General features: G+C 40.3%; 1 protein-coding gene across 2 annotated transcripts in view; it reads left to right on the top strand.

Annotated features, from left to right (window-relative positions):
* The window catches only part of LOC126251334 (transcriptional regulator ATRX homolog), a 500,398-nt gene that overhangs the window by 432,286 nt on the left and 45,042 nt on the right, over nt 1-23,070 (top strand). For both annotated transcript variants that reach the window (XM_049951680.1, XM_049951678.1), the window contains 3 exons: nt 2,614-2,784; nt 4,395-4,560; nt 16,349-16,449. In XM_049951680.1, coding sequence (XP_049807637.1) covers nt 2,614-2,784; nt 4,395-4,560; nt 16,349-16,449 — 438 coding nt within the window. The remainder of the gene's footprint in view (nt 1-2,613; nt 2,785-4,394; nt 4,561-16,348; nt 16,450-23,070) is intronic.

The raw sequence follows: 23,070 nt of genomic DNA, 5'->3' as shown, positions 1-23,070 counted from the left end.
CCATCGACTGCATCTAGCTGCCCTACTCTCTCTCCACCTCATCCCTATGTGCTCCCCACCAGCACATCACTGTCCCCCACCTCTACCGTGCTATCCCTCCCCTTCCCTGTCACATCATGCACTGCTGCTGCTGCTGCTGCTGCTGCTGCTGCTGCTGCTTGCAGTGTGGCTCCAGCTGCCAGAGGCTGCAGTCGTGTGTGTGTGTGTGTGTGTGTGTGTGTGTGTGTGTGTGTGGTCTATTTTTGTCAAAGGCTTATATTGTGATAGCGTTTTTATTGTGCCTATCTCCGACTCAGTGTCTCCGCTATATGGTGAGTAGCAACTTTTCTTTTCATACTATTGTTACATGTCATTCTGGAGTTTCCATTGTATGATAACTGCTGGTTAATATTTCCTTTTTCAAGTTAGTGCACTAAGCAAGAATATGTGGTAGTAGAAAAGAAAGTTAGATTTCAGTTTCCATACTGCTATAATAACATTATCTACCAGTGTCTGAACAGAAATTAATATTAAAAGGAACATTTGTTGCACATTAAAGTTGATTCTTGTCATAAAATATTTTTCCTATTAAAATAATGAAAACTACATTACTTTTCTCTTTCCTGGCAATTCTGTTTCTAAAATACTTTTCAAGCGCCTCTAGAATTCTTGGAAAAGATTCTTTCTCTGTGCAATTCTTTTGAAGAGTTTGCCATTGAAGTTTAATGTTTTTGGATCCAGTGTTGCATGAAGATTTATTGTGTAAGCATCAGAGCTGAGCTCTGTCAACAAGTATGGTAACTGTGCTTAATTTCGTATCAGAGTTGAGTGTATTAGAATCAAAAAAGAAAGGAAATGAACTTGAGAATCTTATTTACTCATCACACGTACAATTGCTTCCCGTTTCCAGGGAAAAATGAAAGAGAATGAAAATTTTTACATAATATTTGTGTGTGTTGTGGCAAAATACGACCTGACAGCATTGAACATTCTTCTTAAGAAAGAATTAGGCAATTGTCAGGATATTTTTTATTTGGTACTGCTTTCTACACACAATTAGTACAAGGGTAACTCAGTTATTATCTGCAATTTAGTTATATTTTTGTTTATTTTGGTAGTACTGTCGTTTTACGTTGATAACGCATTGTTTATTTGTAGTTATATCTTTGCAATTTTCCAGCCACTTGGTTAGTTTTGTTATCAGTGCCGTGCTGTTAATCATGGCTGCTCCACTGTCTATTTGCACCAATGAAGATACAACGTTCAGTGATCCATTTTTGTGGTCAGAAGGCGTATCATGGGCTGAAATTCATCGAAGGCTTTTAGTACAGTGTTTTGTCACAACAGACTGTTTAAGAAAGGATTGAAAAATTCTGAAATGGTCGCACAAGTGTTAAGCATGATGAAGGAGCCAGATGAGCATTTACCGCCACAAATGAAGAAACTATTGAGCGTTCACATGAAATGATTCTCTTAGACAATTAACTATTGACAAAGTGGCACATTGTCTGCAAATTAGTCATGGTTCTGCCTAAGAAATCATCCGTAACAGACTTTGGTTTCATGAAGTTTGTGCAAGATGGGTCCCAAAACAACTCACATAGTTGCATAGACAAATGTGCTTGGACATCTGCAAAAACATTTGGAGCGCTGTGGTAATGAAGGGGACAACTACTTAGACAGGATCATTACTGGTGACGAAATATGGATCCATCATTACGAGCCGGAGAATTAGCGGCAGAGTATGGAATGGAAACATTCAAATTCACTGTCCAAGAAAAAGTTCAAGACCAAACCATGCGCAGGAAAACTGATGCTTACGGTTTTTTGGGATGCACAAGGTTCAGTACTGGAAACATTATGGGGAAAGGGGCACAACAATAAACAGTGTACATTACAGTTAGGTGCTTACTGCCAGGCTAAAGCCTGCAATTCAAAGCAAACACTGTGAATTGCTGTAAAAAGGTGTTGTGTTGTTGCACGACAATGCTCATCTGCATATTGCTGCCGACACTGCTGAAACTCTCTAGACACTCAAATTTGAAGTACTTTATCATCCTCAATACAGTCCCAATCTTGCCCCTTTTGACTATCACTTGTTTGGTTCACTCAAACGGGCATTAAGGGGCCATCGATTTGCCTCGGACGAAGTAGTGAAAGAAGCTGTGCATTCCTGTCTTGCAGCTCAACTGAGAACCTTCTTTTATGAGGGCATCAGGAATCTTCTACAATGATGGACCAACTGCGTTGAAACACAAGGAGACTAAGTTGAAAAATGATGTTCTTGTAAGTTTCCTATTTGATTTCAATAAAATTTTATAACTACTTTGCGGATAATAATTGACTTATCCATGTATATTCTAAACTATTCCAATTCCACTTTTGTAATTAGGGCTAGCCTTCTAGGTTGAAGGACCTTTGTCGAGGAAACTGGTAGCACAATAGAATATTTCAGATTTCCATTCTACTGTAGAGAAACATTTCTTCACAAGAATTTTATGACACTTTTAGTATAATATTACTGTCAGAGCTACATGCTGTACTCCATTGTACAGGGATGCTGCTAACAACAATCATTTGTGTACTGATCAACTTAATGTGCTTTCATTAATTTCCTTTGCTTTCATTCTTTAGGGGACCATGGAAGAAAAAATTTATGACAGGCAAGTGACAAAATTGTCTCTGTCTTGTCGTGTTGTTGACGAACAGCAAATTGAACGGCATTACAATATGGCAGATCTTCAGGAGATGTATATGTTTGACCCTGAGCAAGTGAGCAAACGTCCCACACCTTTGTTACCAAAGGTAAGTGTTCCTTATGTGATTATGATTTTCATAGAAGTGAAATCTCAGATCTGTACTGTAGGGCACAGAAAGAACATACCCAGGTCAAATGCAATTGCTGCTAATGAACTGTTTTTTTTTTTTTTAAATGATGTGAACAATAACTCAGAAAATTTCTAATTGTATTTATATGAGAGACAGTCAAATGAAAATTCTTCATTACATGTTATAAAACAATAGCAACCAAAAGTCTTTCCTCACGATACAAACTTGAACTGACCTGCCTCTCCTTTTTCCAACATTTTCATCAGTGACAGACATCAAAGAATTTAGTGCCCTCCAGGCTGTCATGCCACAGTCCACAGAGCTTTTATAGCTGTGCAACAACAAACAATATTATTTTGGCATTACTTTCTGACAGATAGTACATAAGCCAAGTATGGAACATGCATGTTGTCCGTAAGTGTCCTTGTTGGAACACACACGATAAATTATAAATACATTCATAACAGAATTACAGAGAAATAAAATTGAATTGATCTTAAGCATTACTTCTGACCCACATCAAGAATTGCTAAGTGGGAAGGAATCGTATGAGATGTGTCACCCACATTTTAGGAGATGAGGATTACTACAATTGATTTTTTATACTGTTCATTATCGTGATGGAAGGTTAGAAGGCAAAATTAGTTTTGAAGTATCATGAAGTGTAGAAAGTCAACAACCACAGTAAATGGTTTTATTTTTCTAACTCAATTATCCTTTCCGTTTTGAGCTCGCCAAGAAGAGAAATGGTGAGATGTCATAAATTTCAATAATTCTCTCAGTATAAAGGTATGAGAGAGGGAGGTTCAGGGTAGAACTGGAATAGAATGCAGTAATCACTCATGCATGAAATACCAACAATCCAGCTTTGCTGTATGGTGTCAAACCTCTAGATATCTGTCCAAAAAATGACTCACAATGAAAATTAAATATATAAATACTTAAACAACATTAAAAATTTCAAATACAGGAAATATCCATGTGGCTCTAATTAACTTGATACAAAATATTTGTTACATGACATTGCATATTAGATGCAAAAATACCCATCACTTGTTTTCATGTTCGTTTAAACCGATGGCTTTACACTGTTTGAGTGAGGACATTGTGGGGCGTTTATGTACACCGCCTCTCTGCAATTGAATCATTTATTGCTGCTTCTTTAGATCATGGAAGCTATTTTTACTGGATGGTGCAATGAATGAAGACTACCCACAAAACTGAAGTTTACTTCTTAACAGTGCTATTCACATGTGAACATACATCATAAAAATCATTAGTGATTCACTAATTTCACTGAGTTTAACACATCCCTTTTTGCATATTTGACTGCATTCGTCACATTGCAGGATTGATTAACAGGTTTTTGTGTTTGAATTAGTTGCTACAGAGGATAAAACTATTGTTGTTTATCAACTGTTTTGTTTTTACATAGAATGAAACAAAACATGTCATTGTGTTCTTAGACTTATGTCTTAAAATGTTCATTGTAAGAGTATGTTATGCAGGCATTAGTAATAACTGTTGCAATCATTAATTCAATTTAACAAACTGTTTTTGTCATATCTGTATATTACCTACAACAGGACCGACTGCTGGCTGAATTACTGAAAGAACATGAATACTGGGTTATAACATATCACGAACATGATTCATTACTACAAAACAAAGAAGAGGAGGAGTTAAATGAGGAAGAAAGGAAAGCAGCTTGGGAAGAATATGAAAATGAGAAGCAGGGGAAAGTTCCTCCACGTAAGTATATCATGGTTTTATATAGATGGCTACTGAAAGCATATATTTCTGTGTCACACTTGCCTTGACTGTCTGCATTAAAACTGAATACAGAGCTAGGGAAAAGTGAGTGACTCCCCCCTGCCCCTTTCCAGGAAGTAAAAGAGAGGTCACAAGCAACCAGGTCTTGGAGTACTGTGTATATTGCTGCTGTTATTGTTGTCTTTAGTTCAACCCCACAAGAGACTCGTGACTCTTTACGAGTATACGCATAGTGAGTGTCGGCACTCCCAAGCCAAGGCAGTACTTCTTCTTTTCCTGTGCTGTAGATTTACTCTCTGATTATATCTTTTGTCGGACTTATTTTCTAGGGCAGTTTCCATCCTATCTCACTGCTAGGAGGTCATTTATGTCTTTTCCCCCTTTTTCCCCTTTTATGTTGTACTATATATTTTGGTTTACTGCGTCAGCTTTCAGACAACACCACATACAAAGTTTGCCAAGGTAACCCCATTCCCGATGTCCAGGCGGAGCTTCAAGGAATCCTCAGAACCTTAGGCCCCTGCAAAACCTTTCACCTGACTCCATCAACCTCCTGACCCCACCGACACCACGCACCCCTACCTTCTACCTTCTTCCTAAAATCCACAAACCCAATCATCCCGGCCGCCCCATTGTAGCTGGTTACCAAGCCCCCACAGAACGTATCTCTGCCTACGTAGATCAACACCTTCAACCCATTACATGCAGTCTCCCATCCTTCATCAAAGACACCAACCACTTTCTTGAATGCCTGGAATCCTTACCCAATCTGTTACCCCCGGAAACCATCCTTGTAACCATTGATGCCACTTCCTTATACACAAATATTCCGCACGTCCAGGGCCTCACTGCGATGGAGCATTTCCTTTCACGCCGATCACCTGCCACCCTACATAAAACCTCTTTCCTCATTACCTTAGCCAGCTTCATCCTGACTCACAACTTCTTCACTTTTGAAGGCCAGACATACCAACAATTAAAGGGAACAGCCATGGGTACCAGGATGGTCCCCTCGTACGCCAACCTATTCATGGGTCGCTTAGAGGAAGCCTTCTTGGTTACCCAGGCCTGCCAACCCAAAGTTTGGTACAGATTTATTGATGACATCTTCATGATCTGGACTCACAGTGAAGAAGAACTCCAGAATTTCCTCTCCAACCTCAACTCCTTTGGTTCCATCAGATTCACCTGGTCCTACTCCAAATCCCATGCCACTTTCCTTGACGTTGACCTCCACCTGTCCAATGGCCAGCTTCACACGTCCGTCCACATCAAACCCACCAGCAAGCAACAGTACCTCCATTATGACAGCTGCCACCCATTCCACATCAAACGGTCCCTTCCCTACAGCCTAGGTCTTCGTGGCAAACGAATCTGCTCCAGTCCGGAATCCCTGAACCATTACACCAACAACCTGAAAACAGCTTTCGCATCTCGCAACTACCCTCCCGACCTGGTACAGAAGCAAATAACCAGAGCCACTTCCTCATCCCCTCGAACCCAGAATCCCCCACAGAAGAACCACAAAAGTGCCCCACTTGTGACAGGATACTTTCCGGGACTGGAGCAGACTCTGAATGTGGCTCTCCAGCAGGGATACGACTTCCTCAAATCCTGCCCTGAAATGAGATCCATCCTTCATGAAATCCTCCCCACTCCACCAAGAGTGTCTTTCCGCCGTCCACCTAACCTTCGTAACCTCTTAGTTCATCCCTATGAAATCCCCAAACCACCTTCCCTACCCTCTGGCTCCTATCCTTGTAACCGCCCCCGGTGTAAAACGTGTCCCATGCACCCTCCCACCACCACCTACTCCAGTCCTGTAACCTGGAAGGTGTACACGATCAAAGGCAGAGCCACATGTGAAAGCACCCACGTGATTTACAAACTGACCTGCCTACACTGTGATGCATTCTATGTGGGAATGACCAGCAACAAACTGTCCATTCGCATGAATGGACACAGGCAGACAGTGTTTGTTGGTAATGAGGATCACCCTGTGGCTAAACATGCCTTGGTGCACGGTCAGCACATCTTGGCACAGTGTTACACCGTCCGGGTTATCTGGATACTTCCCACCAACACCAACCTATCCGAACTCCGGAGATGGGAACTTGCTCTTCAATATATCCTCTCTTCCCGTTACCCACCAGGCCTCAATTTCTGCTAATTTCAAGTTGCCGCCACTCATACCTCACCTGTCATTCAACAACATCTTTGCCTCTTCACTTCCGCCTCGACTGACATCTCTGCCCAAACTCTTTGTCTTTAAATATGTCTGCTTGTGTCTGTATGTGTGTGGATGGATATGTGTGTGTGTGTGTGTGTGTGTGTGTGTGTGTGTGTGTGTGCGAGTGTATACGCGTCCTTTTTTCCCCCTAAGGTAAGTCTTTCCGCTCTCGGGATTGGAATGACTCCTTACCCTCTCCCTTAAAACCCACATCCTTTCGTCTTTCCCTCTCCTTCCCTCTTTCCTGATGAGGCAACAGTTTGTTGCGAAAGCTTGAATTTTGTGTGTGTGTTTGTGTTAGTTTGTGTGTCTATCGACCTGCCAGCCCTTTCGTTCGGTAAGTCACATCATCTTTGTTTTTAGATATATTTTTCCCACGTGGAATGTTTCCCTCTGAGGGAATTCATTATATCGAAAAAAATGTATCGATATATCAACAGTAATAATATTGATGTACCGACCTATAAAAATATCGGCTGCACATGGTAAATATACTGCCAGTTTTTGAGCTGTATATTTAAGTATTGATTAATTATTAGGTATTCTTTACATCAACAAGCTAGCATCCGGCTTATCCCCCTTAGAGCAAGAAATGAAAGGAAAACGAAGCATGTTCATGCTGGGCGATAACCACTTTGTTTGGTTTCATCACATATGAGAACACTTCCTGTCGACTTCCCTGTTTTTTCATTTCTGCAAATGCCAGTGAGCTTGAAATTGCAGTGTCAAAATTGCATGTGAAGTTATACGTTGTGGCTCTGTTGGTAACGCCAAGTGCTGATTACGTCAGCATTTCCCCTCACACGTCTCTGCCCACCACAAAGACCAATTTTGTCATTTAGATTTTTGTTCATTATTATCTGCAACTGTTTTTGAAGACCACCAATATGAAGACATAGCACATGATTTGCTATTTCTTCTCATTGGAAATCTTGTTATTCCATTCTCACCACCACCAATCAGTGCAATCGGACCTATTCTCTGTGCCACCTATACTTGCTTCACACAGTCAAAGAGAAGAGTGGACTTAATGAAAGCTCAAAAAGTAGTGAGAATCCTTCACACAGTAAAAGTAAAAAAAACCTACTAGACGACAAAGTGGACACCACTTCATTCATTCTTGCTGTTGAGAGGGATTAGCTTCCAGAGAAGGTCACAATCATTGCTTTAACGCTTCATTGTAAGGCTATATCCCCCCTCCATAATTAGCTGATTTATTTGCCAGCGCTTCAGACATATGTCGTCTCAGCGTACATCTGACACGATATGTGGAGACTTGCTGACACTTCAAGAAAATTCACCTTGTGTGCTATCATCTATCAGTGTCAGTTGTGGGAACACCACCTTTCACAATCACTGAAGTGTGTTACCCTAGTCAAGGAGCACAAAATCCAGGAACTGAAGGTCATAGATTATCCCTCAAATATTGAAGCTTGGAAAAATATGCTCATGTATATACAGGTTCAGTGATATCAACTTATGCCACTTATGTGGCCAGATACTTGGCAGTACTTGTGTATACATTGACTTTCAGTAGTCTGAAAGGTGAAATCAATTCTGCATATATAATTCCACTTCACATCATAATTAATTAATTCTTTTATTGTTAGTTTTCTTGAAATAATTTTTAACAGTTGTGGATAACAATTAACTGTTATAATTGAGCACAGATATGATATGATCAAATCCTGAGGCTCTACCCAACTAATTGCTTTTAAATTATTTTGTATTTCACAAATTAGTTAACAATGCTACCTTCATTGCATGTGACATGGAGTATTTTAGCACTTCGTAAAGTGTTGGTAGCTCCATGCAACACCCGAGTGATGTAGGGATGTCTGCTTATGGACTCCATCTGCCACACGCCACCCAAGTAGTACCTTAAACAAATAATAAAATTTGAAACAAACATGTACATCAAATAATGTCTTCCTTTACTATTTAATTATCATAAAAATTATAGTAAAGTTAGCTTCAGACATGCTAGCTCACTTACAGATAATGAGAGTACAGAAAATTTTGTGCCTCTAATGTTAATGGGAAAAAACTCTTCAATGTAATTCAACCAAATTCTGTACCCTCACACATGCATCCCATATAAGTGAATAAACATGTGTCTATTTGCTGAATAATCTAATTCAAATATGAAACATTGCAAGAGGAATCTTTCTTTTTAATTATACAACAAATACTTGAACATAAATTGTGCTACCTTTCTTTCTCATTAATTAATTATTAACCTACTCAAAACATTCATACCATTCCTTGTTTGCTTTTGAAATCTACTTGTCTATGAATTATATCCGGTAAGTATAGAAATTTTTTGTATCATTATTCTCTTTATTATTGTCCTCATTTTTCTTTCAAAGTTATGGAACCATATGGACTCGATTATCTTTTTGTTATGATTGAAGCTCAAAGATACCAAATGTATTTAGATTCTACTTTAAGGGACCTGTCACATCTTTGATTGTAGTGGGCCACAATCTTCTATTTACTATAACATAATGTTCTATTGATCTTCCAATGACAGTACCATAAGGTATTTAGGTAATCCACTTATTTTACACTATTATGTAAAATAGTTAATTAATATATGATGCCTAAAAATGTAAGTTCCTTTTGGTATAGAACCATAAAATGTCTTTACTGGAAGCAAATTGAATATTGCTTCAAATTAAGTGCACATGGAGCCCACTCATGTTCATTAGGTATGACAAAATAAGAATGAGCTTGACTATCTGTATTATAATTTAATCAGGATGGAATAACGGCAGTATTATGAAAAGGGCAGTTGCTATTACCATGTAGTGGAGATGCTAAGTTGAAGATCGGCGCAATAAAAGGACATCAAACAAAGGTTTCTGCCAAAAAACACACACACAGGACAACAGTCTCTCTCTCTCTCTCTCTCTCTCTCTCTCTCTCTCTCTCTCTCCCTCGTGTGTGCGTGCGAGCGTACATGTTATCTAATACTGATGAAGGCCTGTTCGGCCTAAAGCTTTGTTTGAAAGTCTTTTTGTTCTGCCTATCTGCGATTCAGCATCTCCGCTATATGGTGAGTAACAACTATCCTTTTCATAATATTGTATGATAGTTAAGTTAATCACCCTTAGAAAATTACTCCCAATAGTACAAATTCCCTTTACACAAAACTCGTACAATTTTGATGTAGAGAACAGTACAGCCTCTTACCGGATCTCCTTGTTTAATAAATCAGTCCAGCAAAATCTCACCATAAAAAGTGAACAAAATCATGTAGCCATAACATTAATCTAGAAACTCATAAGGCAACTGACACAGTTGTTAAACTAGAGCAGTAACCTTAATCTAGAAACCTAACTGTGGATCGACGTGTTCATTAAATTAGAGCATATCTCTCATTGGAGAAGACTTCCTGAGGATGTTTGACTGATTCTCAGAATAGCACTTGCAACGTACGTCCTCACATATTCACTGGATGTATTCCAATCTCTGTCTACCTCTACAGTTTATGCCCTCTACGTCTCCCTCTAGTACCATGGAAGTCATTCAATGATGTCATAACAGGTGTCCTATTATTCTGTCCCTTCTCCATGTCTGTGTTTTCCACATATTCTTTTCCTACCCAGTTCTGCACAGAACTTCCTCATTCCTTATTTTATCAGTCCACCTAATTTTCACCATTCGTCTGTAGCACCACATGTCAAATGCTTTGATTTTCTTCTGTTCCAGTTTTCCCACAGTCCATGTTTCACTACCATATAATGCTATGCCCCAAATGCACAGTCTCAAAAATTTCTTCCTCAGATTAAGGCCTTTGTTTGGTACTAGTAGATTTCTCTTGGCCAGGAGTGCCCTTTTTGCAGTGCTAGTCTGCTTTTGACATCTCCTTCCTCCATCCATCATTGGTCATTTTACTGCTTGGGTTGTAGAATTGTTCAACTTCATCTACTTTGTGACCATCAATCCTGTTTCCAGAATGAGATTTTCACTCTGCAGCGGAGTGTGCGGTGATATCACCGCACACTCCGCTGCAGAGTGAAAATCTCATTCTGGAAACATCCCCCAGGCTGTGGCTAAGCCATGTCTCCGCAATATCCTTTCTTTCAGGAGTGCTAGTTCTGCAAGGTTCGCAGGAGAGCTTCTGTAAAGTTTGGAAGGTAGAAGGTGAGTTACTGACGGAAGTAAAGCTGTGAGGACGGGGCGTGAGTCATGCTTGGGTAGCTCAGTTGGTAGAGCACTTGCCCACGAAAGGCAAAGGTCCTGAGTTCGAGTCTCGGTCCGGCACACAATTTTAATCTGCCAGGAAGTTTAATCAATCCTGTTGTTAAGTTTCTCTCCGATCTCATTTCTGCTACTTCTCATTACTTTGTCTTTCTTTGATTTACTCTCAATCTATATTCTGTACTGATTACACAGCTCATTTCATTCAACATATCATGTAATTCTTATTTCTTTTTCACTTTCACTGTGGATAGCAGTGTTATCAGCAAATCTTATTATTGATATCCTTTCACCCTGAATTTTAATTCCACTCGTGAACCTTTTTTTTTATTTCCGTTATTGCTTCTTCAACGTACAGATCGAACAGGAGGGGTGAAAGACTACATCCCTGCCTTACACCCTTTTTAATCTGAGCTCTTTGTTCTTGGTCGTCTACTCTCATTATTTCCTCTTGGCTCTTGTACGTATTTATATTACCCACCTCTCCCTATAGCATACTCCTATTTTCCTCAGAATTTTGAACATTTTGGACCATTTTACATTGTCGGACATTTTTTCCAGGTCAACATATCCTACAAACGTGTCTTGGTTTTTCCTTTAGTCTTGCTTCCATTATCAACCCCAATGTCAGAATTGCCTCTCTGGTGCCTTTACCTTTCGTAAACCCAAACTGATCATCACGTAACACATCCTCAATTTTCTTTTCCATTCTTCTGTATATTATTCTCATCACCATCTTGGATGCTTGAGCTGTTAAGCAGATTGTGTGATAAATCTCGTACTTGTCAGCTCTTACAGTCTTCGGAATTGTGTGGATGATATTTTTCCGGAAGTCAGATGGTATGTCGCCAGACTCATATGTTCTGCACACTAACTTGAATAGTCATTTTGTTGGCACTTCCCCCAGTGATTTTAGCAATTCTGATGGAATGTTGTCTATCCCTTCTGCCTTATTTGATCTTAAGTCCTCCAAAGCTCTCTTAAATTCAGATTCTAATACTGGTTCTCCTATCTCTTCTAAATCGGCCCATGTTTCTTTTCCTGTCACATCAGACACATCTTCCCCCTCATAGAGGCCTTCACTGTACTCTTTCCACCTATCCACTCTCTCCTCTGCATCTAACAGTGTAATTTCCATTGCACTCTTAATGTTGCCACTCTTACTTTTCATTTCACCAAAGGTTATTTTGACTTTCCTGTACACTAAGTAAGTCCTTCCAACAATTATACCTCTTTCGATTTCTTCATGTTTTTCATGCAGCCTTTTTGTCATAGCTTGCCTGCACTTCTTATTTATTTGAGCCCTCAGCAACCTGTATTTCTTTATTCCTGAATTTCCCTGAACATTTTTGTACTTCAGTCTTTTATAGATCAGCTGAAGTATTTCTTTTGTTATTTGTTGTTTCTTTGCAGTTTCCTTCTTTGTGCTTTGTTTTTCTTTCCAATTTTTGTGATTGCCCGTTTTAGAGATGTCCATTTTTTTTTTCAACTGTGCACCCTACTGAGCTATTCCTTATTGTTGTATCTATAGCCTTAGAGAACTTTAAGTGTATCTCATCATTCCTTAGTACCTCTGTATCCCATTTCTTTGCATCTTCAGCCTACTCGCCATCACTACTACATTGTGATCTGAGTCCACATCTGCTCCTGGGTACGCCTTACAATCCAGTATCTGGTTTCAGAATCTCTGTCTGACCATGATGTACTCTAACTGAAATCTTCCCATATCACCCAGGCTTTTCCAAGTACACCGCCTTCTCTTGTGATTCATGAATCACTGTGTTAAGTATTACTATCTGAAATTTATCACAGAACTCAATTAGTCTTTCTCCTCTTTCTTTCCTTGTCCCAAGCCCATGTCCTCCTGTAATCTTTTCTTCTACTCCTTCCCTTACAACCGCATTACAGTTCCGCACAACTATTAGATGTTCATCTCCCTTTACACACTGTATTACCCTTTCAATATCCCTATATACTTTCTATGTCTCTTCATCTTCAACTTGCAATGTTGGTTCGTATACCTGAACTGTTGTTGTCAGTGTTGGTTTGCTGTCGATTCTGATAAGAACAACATTGTCACTAAACTGTTTACAGTAACACACTCTCTGCCCTACCTTCATATTCATAATGAATCGTGCTCCCGTTTTATCATTTTCTGCTGCTGTTGATATTACCCTATACTCTCCTGACCAGAAATCCTTGTCTTCTTTCCATTTCACTTCACTGACCCTTCTATATCTAGATTGAGCTTTTGCGTTTCCCTTTGCAGATTTTCTAGCTTCCCTACCGTGTTCAAGCTTCTGAAATTCCACGCGCCGACTTGTAGAACGTTATCCTTTCATTGGTTATTCAATCTTTTTCTGATGGTCACTTCCATTTGGCAGTCTCCTCTCAGTAATACGAATGAGGGATTATTCCAGAATATTTTGCCAATGGAGATATCATCATGACCATTTTTCAATTACAGGCCACATGTCCTGTGGATACATGTTGTGTGTCTTTAGTGCAGTGGTTTCCATTGCCTTCTGCATCCTCATATGATTGATCTTTGCTTATTCTTCTGCCTTCAGGGGAAATGTCCTACCCCAAGGACAAGTGTGAGCTGAACCTCTGTCTGCTCCTCCACCCTCTTTGCCGGGGCATTGGCTGAATGAGGGTTACTTCTTACGCTGGAAGTCTTCGGCCGCAAATGCTTGTTATTAATCAAAGTTTTAGCGGTGGCGGGTTTCAAACCCGGGACCAGGGATGTTTTGATTATTAATCAAAGACACTCCCCCTAGACCACAGGTCTCCTATATGTGCTAAATTTCAACTAGAAAATTGATACATCCCTCCCATCTCTCCCCCTTTTTTCTGATAAACTCACCACCCTCCCCCACCTCACCCCCCTTTTTCTCTGTTTGTCGGAACTGTACTGACCCTAAGAAAGCATCTGGAGGAGTCTGTACATTGGTTTGCACAGGTGTTGCCAATGAGTGGATTCCGATCCATTCCACGTTGGAAGCAGTAACAATGCGAGTACAGATGACTCCAGTGATCACCATTTGTAATGATAATTAAATCAAGACCCTATGCTGTCGACAGGCATTGATATACATCTACGGGGACAGTTGAAAATGTGTGCCCCAACTGGGACTCAAACCCAGGATCTCCTACTTACATAGCAGATGCTCTATCCATCTGAACCACTGAGGGCCCAGAGGATAGTGTGACTGCAGGGATTTATCACATGCACGCTCCCTGTGAGACCCACATTCCCAACTTAATGTCCACACACTACATTTGTAGTGCCCCTGCCCATAGGGTGTGATTTTAATTCCTTTTTTCTGGTCTGTCTGTGTCGTTCTTGTCCTGTGTCATCTCTCGTCATCTCCATTGTTTGTTTTTATTCTTTGAAGGTGTTTCAAGTTGGTGGAAAATGTCTGCTTGTGTCTGTGTATGTGCGGATGGATATGTGTGTGTGTGCGAGTGTATACCCGTCCTTTTTTCCCCCTAAGGTAAGTCTTTCCGCTGTCGGGATTGGAATGACTCCTTACCCTCTCCCTTAAAACCCACATCCTTTCGTCTTTCCCTCTCCTTCCCTCTTTCCTGACGAAGCAACCGTTGGTTGCGAAAGCTAGAATTTCATGTGTATGTTTGTGTTTGTTTGTGTTTCTATTGACCTGCCAGCACTTTCGTTCGGTAAGTCACATCATCTTTGTTTTTAGATATACTTTAACTCTTCCTTAGATTATTTCTTGGCTCTGACATCAATATTGCTCTTAGTGTCCTTATTTTACTGTTCCTACATTTAAAAAAGACGAACCACGAAGGAGTTACACAAATTGGTCACAAATTGATTTTCATACAGGTATTGACAGAAAATGCAAAATTGTAAACTTTGGCACCCAGTGAATGAAAGCAGGGCACTGCAGTGTAATTTCACCATGTGGCGGGCCAAGGATAGTTTATTGAGGACATGTCGATACCAGGGCATACAGTCATTGTGAATTTCATTTGGAGTACTTAGTTCGGCGGTAACTGTACCTTGTAGACAGGTGAATGAACAACATCCATATATGCCAGCATTTGAGAGAGGATGTGCAGTCAGGCTCAAAGAAGCTGGTTGGAGTAATCGCTCGACATTTAGATAGAAGTGATGGTGATATTCAATGAATTGGAAGGATTGGGTGAATCTTGGCCGAACACAGCATCAAGAAGGCAGCGGATGACCTAGAGAGACAACAGAACTTGAGGACTGAGCAGTCCTGAGCAGTCATCAGAGAGGCATTCAAGGCACCAGATTCATCATCATCATCAATCCAATTTGCAATTGGTGTTTCAGTGACCACAAGGACCATTAATAGGCAGCTCATACAAAGGGGGCTGAGCTCACGGTACCCCTTGTGCCAACTGCCATTGACATCTGTACATCAACAAGCCAATTTCAGTGATGTCGGGCACATACGGCCTGGAGTCTCAGTGACTGGAATAGAATTGTCTTCCATGATGAGTCCCACTTCGAACTGTGTCCTGATGACCAGCAAAGACATGCCTGGTGACACCCTGTAAAGCTGTGGTATACCAACGTAACTGTCACCCATCATATGGCCTGACAACCAGCAGCAATTGTCTGGGAGTACCATTTCATTTCATAGCAGGCCTCGTTTGGTTGTCATGTGCAGCATCCTTTCAGCACAGCAGTATGTTAATGTTATTCTACGCCCCATTTTGTTGCTATTCATGACAAGATGTCCTGGCTTACATTTCAACAAGATAATGCCGACCCGTACCCAGTGAGAGTTTCTGCTGCTTGTCTTCTTGCTTGCCAAATTCTACCTTGGCCTGAATCTCACTCCAATTGAGAATGTTTGGAGCATTATGGGCAGGGCCCTCCAACCATCTCGGGATTTTCATGATCTAATGTGCCAGTTGAACAGAATTTGACACGGTACCCGTCAGGAGAACATCTGAGAACTGTAATCAGTGCCAAGTCAAATAACTGCTTGCATAATAGTCAGAGGTGTACCAACACATTAATTTGTGAAGATCTTTCTCTTGAATAAATCATCCCTTTTTTCTGAAACTTTGTTCATCTATTTGTCGTACATGTACATCACATGTACCGACTTGTGCCTCATTCGGGCAATTCCTTTGCGGTTCCTCATTATTTGATTTGACGCTGTACAAATTGCAGTATTTCGTACTGACAGTATCAATTTGACTTTGCACACTTACCAAGGTATAAAATTAGTTATATTACTTAAAATTTTATCATTGTGACTGATCTGTACATTGTAATACATGAAATGTCTCCTATCTGGAAATAAATGTTGTTTTTTCCATGTTCAGCGCCATTTGTCTTCATGAACCAAAACATGGGAATGCACCAGGGACCTGTTGGACAGCTTCAAATACCAACTCAACTGTTACGTGATATGCTACGGAGAGAGGTTAGTAAGCATAATATTTAGAATTGAATAAGTGTGTTGTGTCTGTGGATCTGCAGTAAAAGCACCATATTACTTAACTGTTTCTCAACTGAACACATGGAATTCAAATCAGGTAGTTACACCAGATTTTCTAACTATTCAGACCACACCAAAGTGCTCAGTCATTTAGGAAGAGGCAAGTGATGGGTGCCAATAGTGGAAACAAGTTATCCAGAATTTCAGTCAGTACGTAATATGCCCTACTTAAATTGAAAGTAGCAGTCAGTTGTAGTATACAGAACTTAAGTTCTGCAAGGTCAGTAAACTTTATTAAGTGGTAAAAATGTGGGCTTTTAATAAGGGCAGGTATATAAAAGAGAAGTACTGTTGCGCCGTAGAAAAATATGCTGGGTGAATGTAAAAATTTTCAAAGTTTCCTCAGTCAGCACCTTGCCAAGCCAAGACAGGCTCGAGTACAGCACCACAATGACATATAGACAGGAAAGCCAGTTCTGAAAATAATATGGCACATAGCCCCAGACCATTGACATGCATTGTTTGAGCGAGATGTCTGAATCACTAATTTAGTCATATTACCTCACTGTGAAGGTAACACAATGTCATTCTGGCAGCACAGGAGGGTGCTGTAACAACACATACATCTTACACAAGAATGCCTTTCGGCCCCTTGACATTGCAGGAAGCGCCAGTTAGGTGTGGTGAAGATAACTGACAGACCCGGATAACAAGGTCACATTCGATCATCCTCACCAAGATATAATGTTATTACCTCTGACAGATGGCTGTAAATACTCAGGCACCCGAGCCATTCTGAATTCCAGTTGCAGTGAGCCAGCTTCAAGGCAAGGCTTGTATGTGCTGACTACAATTTGCCGGATGGCTACCACCTTCGAGACTGCCGCCAGCCTGGTCTGCTGTGCTTAGCCACTTTGAGCTGCCAACCTTTCTTCCTCTGATGTAAAAACTTGGTGTCTTCTACCACCAGCTCACTGGGAGCCAAATTGGTCATATTTGACACACTTTCAAACTTTCACTGTACTGGGGAGGTGCACCAAGTGCTGCTGCCCCCCCCCCTCCTCCCCCCTCCCCCCCCCCCCCCCTCCGGATCTGCATCCATGCGCCTGGTGGGGAGGCTGTGATGTAACTCTTCATTACCATCACCTCTGTCTCATGCAGATTTTCTCGAAGTTTCCTGGGCATCCCCTATGATGTCCACAAGTGTGGTCTAGTGAAAAAGCGTCATTGAGCTGTTGGGCGTCACCACTGGAGAAGCAGCACCTTCCATCACCCAGGCCTCCTATCCTGCATGGCACCGCTCCTGCTGACCTCATAGATGGCTTCAAGAGACAACTAAGCTGGACACATGAGCGCATTACACTCCTGCGAGCTGCGTCTGCCGACATTCTCACTGATGCCACGCAGAAGACAATTCCATCGTAAAACCAAAACTAATAAATGTATGATTCACTAATGCTGTCTCATCAGTGCCCAGGGTCCCTGACAGGCCCTCACCGGCCTTACCACGATGCTCCACGCTTCACCATCCGTTATCCATAAGGGTTGCAACCCACCAATTCTATGAATTCGTGTCAGAATTGGCTGTCGCCTCAGGACTTTGGTGACATTGGAACCATGTCTGCAGATCAATTTGTAATGTACTGTATTTTGTGGTGAGCAGGGCTTATTGTCTTTAAACTCAAGGTAGTGATATTCAGGAGCAGCCATTCCGACAGAACATTAGGTTATAATAAGTGTATAATGACAGTGTATTTAAGTACCTACATCATTGTTTTGAGTTTTCCTCCTTTTGTTGGCTTTTATTTAGTCATTACAGGGTCAACCGTGTTATTGTCCATTCCATGGCAGTCTACTCTGGAGGAAACATTCAGAATGTTATAAGTTGCTATAGCCTATTTACAGGAGAGCAGTGCAAATCAATTTGCAAGCAGCAAGGACTCACTTAACACTTTACAGCTGGAGCAGAAGACCAAGCATCTTTTGCACAGAAGAAAAGTGCCAGGGAGATGGAAATAGCCTAATGCAACACTCTGGAGTATGCAGAGAAGGTGCAGAGAGATATTGGTGACTGGTGGACTGAAAACAGACCTCGGGACATGAAAAATAGGAATATTGTAGGAAGGACATAAAGAAGGGAAAGAGAGAAAGCAGAGAGTTGAAAGATGCTTCTGTGGGAGTGGACAGCGTGAACAGGTGCCAGGAATCAAAAGTTGAAGAATGTGCTTAGCCATTTTAAGCTGTTGCCATCTCTTCTGCTGATGTGAAGACTTGGGAGTCGTATATCGCCGGCTCACTAGGGTGCCAAATTAATGGAGTTTGGTGCACTGTTGCTGTACTAGGGAGAGGCACATTAACTGCTGCTGTACCACCTCCCCCCCCCCCCTTTCCCCCAGCCCGACGTGCATCCATGAGTGGCACTGGCATCCACAGCCTTCCTGGGGTGAAGAGACCATGACATAACTGACCACCTCCACCATCTCATGCAGAGCTGCTAGAAGCTTACTGGGCACTCCCTTCGACATTACGAGTGTGCCCTTGTGAAGAGCATCGTCGAACTATTGGACATCACACCCAGGTGAGCAACACCTACAGCCAGCCAGGCTGGCTGCCCTGCATGTCTCACTTTTGCTGTGTAAGCTGTTGTGACCTTGCCAATGGCCACAAGAGACAGCTAAGCTGGGTGCATGAGTGCATTCCACTCCTGTTAGCTGCAACCACCACCTTGCTCATTGCTGCCATGGAGATGATGATACACTTGTAAAACCAATGTTAGGAAATGTATAATTCATTAATACTGTCTCGTCCGTACCCAGGGCACCTGACAGGCCATCACAGCAATGCTACAAGCTTTGCAATCTTGCATCCGTAAGTGCCACAGCTCACCAAAGTTTGCAGTACTTTATGTAAATTAAATAGCTGATGTCACACACAAAGGTAGTGATAATTTACATGATTTTGTGTAGTCAAAACTGAAATATTTTTTCTACAAACTATAAAATATTACTGTAAAATGCTACCACAAATAGTATTATTTGCAAACTAAGATTTTAACTGAGTAGAAGGAGGACAATACTAGTCAGCTTCATCCATCTCCTCCATTTCCAGCTTCCTTGAAAATAAATATCAAGTAACAGCCCACATACAATAGAATGTAGAAATCCTTCCATAAAAGAAATAAGATTGCTTGCTTTCCTAAGGAACCATTTGTTATGTATTTCCAACCTTGAAGTGTGTTCTTACACTGTGATGGATTCCGTCAAGGTCTGGAAACCCATTGGCAGTGGACAAGCACTGCATTGTAAACATATTTTTGCACCCCAAGAGAAAATGCCGTTATGAGATCTGCCACACAAGAAATGAGCAAATTTGTGTTCTTACCATTTCTGTTCAGTTAATGATAATTGCCTTGAAAGCAGGACCCATTTGAATTCACATGTTTGCATTCATGCATTCATACATTCATTCAGTCATTCATTCATTTTGCTGCTCAAAACATTTCTGAGATTCATCCTACCTGAATCCATGGAATTCATGGTAGAAGAATTTGTAAATTGTTTCACTGAACTCTTAGACACATTCTCACATCAATTTATTTTCTGCATGAAGAAACTGTTATGGGCAGATCGATGGTGTGGCTTGCTAGCCTGTTGTTATATCTCACAGGGAAAATATCTGTGTCTGCTTCCATACTCCGAAAATCACCGTGAATTGAATGGCAGAGAGGGTACTTACAATGGTACAAGGTAGGATTTCTTCCCATTCCAGCTGTGTATGGAGAACAAGAATAATGAATACTTATTTGCACTTCTAAGTGCTGCAATTAATGCAGTTTTGTCTTTGTGGTCCCTCTGAGAACAATATGCATGGAGCTGAAGAATATTTTACATTTCTCACTTATTACAGGTTATTGAAATTTTGTAGCTGGTTTTTCCTAGGATAATTTGGACCTCTCTTCAAGAGTCTGGCAATACAGATTTTTCAGCATTTCTGTAACACTCTATCTTGATTCAAACAAAACTGTGACCATTCTTTGTATAATATGTACAGTATCCACCATTGATTCTATTTGATAATGATCCCACACACACAAACAATATTCTGAGATGAAACACAGATGATTTGTTGGCAGTCACTTTTGTAGACTGACATTATTTTCCCAGTATCATGCTAATAGACTGAAGTGTCCCACGTACCTTACTTGTGAATGACTGTGTGTGATCATCCATTTCATATCCCCAAAAATTATTTCACATGGGTTTTTGGATGATTTGCAAATTCTAGTTGTGACTCATTGTATTTGTTGGATAATACTTCTTTCATTTTTTGAAGTGCATAATTTATCATTTATTTACATTTAAAGAAAGTTGCCACTCTTTGCTTCTCTTTCAAATCCTATCAAGATCTGGTTGCATATTTGTGCAGGTTTCCTTAGACAGTTCTTCATTATAGATAATGCGTCATCTATGAAAAGTCTGAGGTTGCCACTAATACTACCTGCTAGTTCATTAATACAAAACATGAACACCAAGAGTCTCAACACACTTCCCTGTGTCACAACTGAAGTTACTTCCACATCTGTCAATGAATCTCCATCCAAGATACATGCTGCATCCTCCTTACCAAGAAATCGTCAACCCAGTCACAAAATTTGCTTTATGTAATTGTGCTATTCTTAGTAAATGTTGGTATAGTACCAAGTTCATTGCTTTTCAGAAGTCAAGAAATACTGCATCCGAAAAGGAGAGGCGTAAAGAAGGAGAAAGATGACGGATGCATTGCCTGAGGGCGACACACAAAGGGGGTGAGGGGATGAGAATAGAGGTGGAAATTGTTGGGGGAAGGTTTGGGAACAGTAGGTTACTGTAGGTTCAGGCCAGGATAATTTTCGCAGCAGAGAATGTGTTGTAAGGATAACTCCCATCTGCACAGTTCAGAAAAGTTGGTGGTGGATGGAAGAATCCAGATGTCTCAGTTTGCGAAGCAGCCATTGAAATCAAGTCTGTTACGTTCAGATGCATGTTGTGCTACAGGATGATATACTTTGCTCTTTGCCACAATTTGTCAGTTATTTTGTATTTGTATCATCTTTACCTTATGTACAGGAGGGTATTTGTACATTAGGAAGTATTGGAATTCCTTCAGGTCAGAGTACTCAGTAGTAGCACAGCTTCGAGGTACTGCTTTTTTATGTAAACAGAAATCTTAACTTCAATGTTATGAATACCTAGAACAAATGTAGCAGAGTTTGCACAAAGCCCTCAGGAATCCATTTATACTGCTAATTTGTGTTAGATGTTCACCATATGATAATGTGGTAAATTTTGCGCTAACAGCCTTGGTTGAGCCTTTGTGTGGATGGTGACCAATTACATGTGGATTTTTGTAAGTTAATTTTGGGCACAAAAAGATGTCAGATGACATTTTCTCTTAGTGTGTCATGTGTGACATGATTGTCTTCCATTTAAGCAAACAATTGGACTACCATAATTCAAGAATTGCACATAAGTGGTTGTGCCTGAGAGATATTCCAATCTCACTTTTTAATATCGTGTATATCATTTGTCAATATAAGTTCTGTGACTTATAATCCTATACTGTTTACATCAATTTGACATGTTCCAAAACATGTTTTTGTATGTTATTGCATATTACAACAATTTCTTTTTTTTTAACTGGATGGGGTTACAGCACATTGGTTGTGATGCAAAATTACTCATTAACAAAATACTTAGCATACTGAAACTTGGTCAAGAAATAATGATTTGTGATCTCTGTTTATACCATTATTGACAGTATAACTGTGGTGCAGGCCCTGAGAATGCCTGAAAATTGCCCATCACTCACGTTATACCCAATAATTTGTATCAGAGTGAGTTTCTAAATCAGATCAACAGTTACAAACTAAAGTGATACCCCACTTTTACGCTTTTCAAAGGACTTCCAAAAATGGTGTAAAATGTGGGGAATGATGTATTAAGCTGTAAAAGTTATGTACAGGATACCCCCTGGCACTTTATGTATGATATATGTACATAAACTTCAAAAGACTTGTCAGGGACTTGTTTATTATCTAATAAAAACTACTGATGTAACTGTAACTTATAATTGTCTAGGAAGTAGGAAAGTTTGACTCTATTTGATATGTCATAATCAATGTTTTTGAAAGCCTGTGGCTGCCATTCATTTTTTAAATAATGAAACACTGCACTAGTTACATATTTTTTCATGTTTAGGACTACGTGTTTCGAGATTTTTTTTCTCCGTTGTCAAATGCAAATATCCACAAAAGTATTTTGTGTGGTGTTTGAATATGTGTGATTCTGATTCTCTTGCACTGTAGTCATCTTTTTGAGGTTATCAGGTACTGTGCCTCATCAGTTATGTAGAAAACTACACACAAACGCAAATTAATTATCACTCACAATATTTGTTTGTGTAACATCACAAAAAAAAGTACATAAATACTGCACTTGACAAGGAAAATAAATTCTCAAAACACATTTTCCTCAGCATGAATAAAATATGTAACTGGTGCTGTGTTTACACTAAAAGCATATGAGCAACTCAAAGTGAATGACGGTGCCAACTAGCACTCCAAGTGGA

The sequence above is a fragment of the Schistocerca nitens genome, chromosome 4 (genome assembly GCF_023898315.1).
Source record: "Schistocerca nitens isolate TAMUIC-IGC-003100 chromosome 4, iqSchNite1.1, whole genome shotgun sequence".
Lineage (NCBI taxonomy): Eukaryota > Metazoa > Arthropoda > Insecta > Orthoptera > Acrididae > Schistocerca > Schistocerca nitens.
The sequence above is the reverse complement of the archived record's forward strand: the minus strand, read 5'-3'. Positions and strand labels throughout refer to the sequence as shown.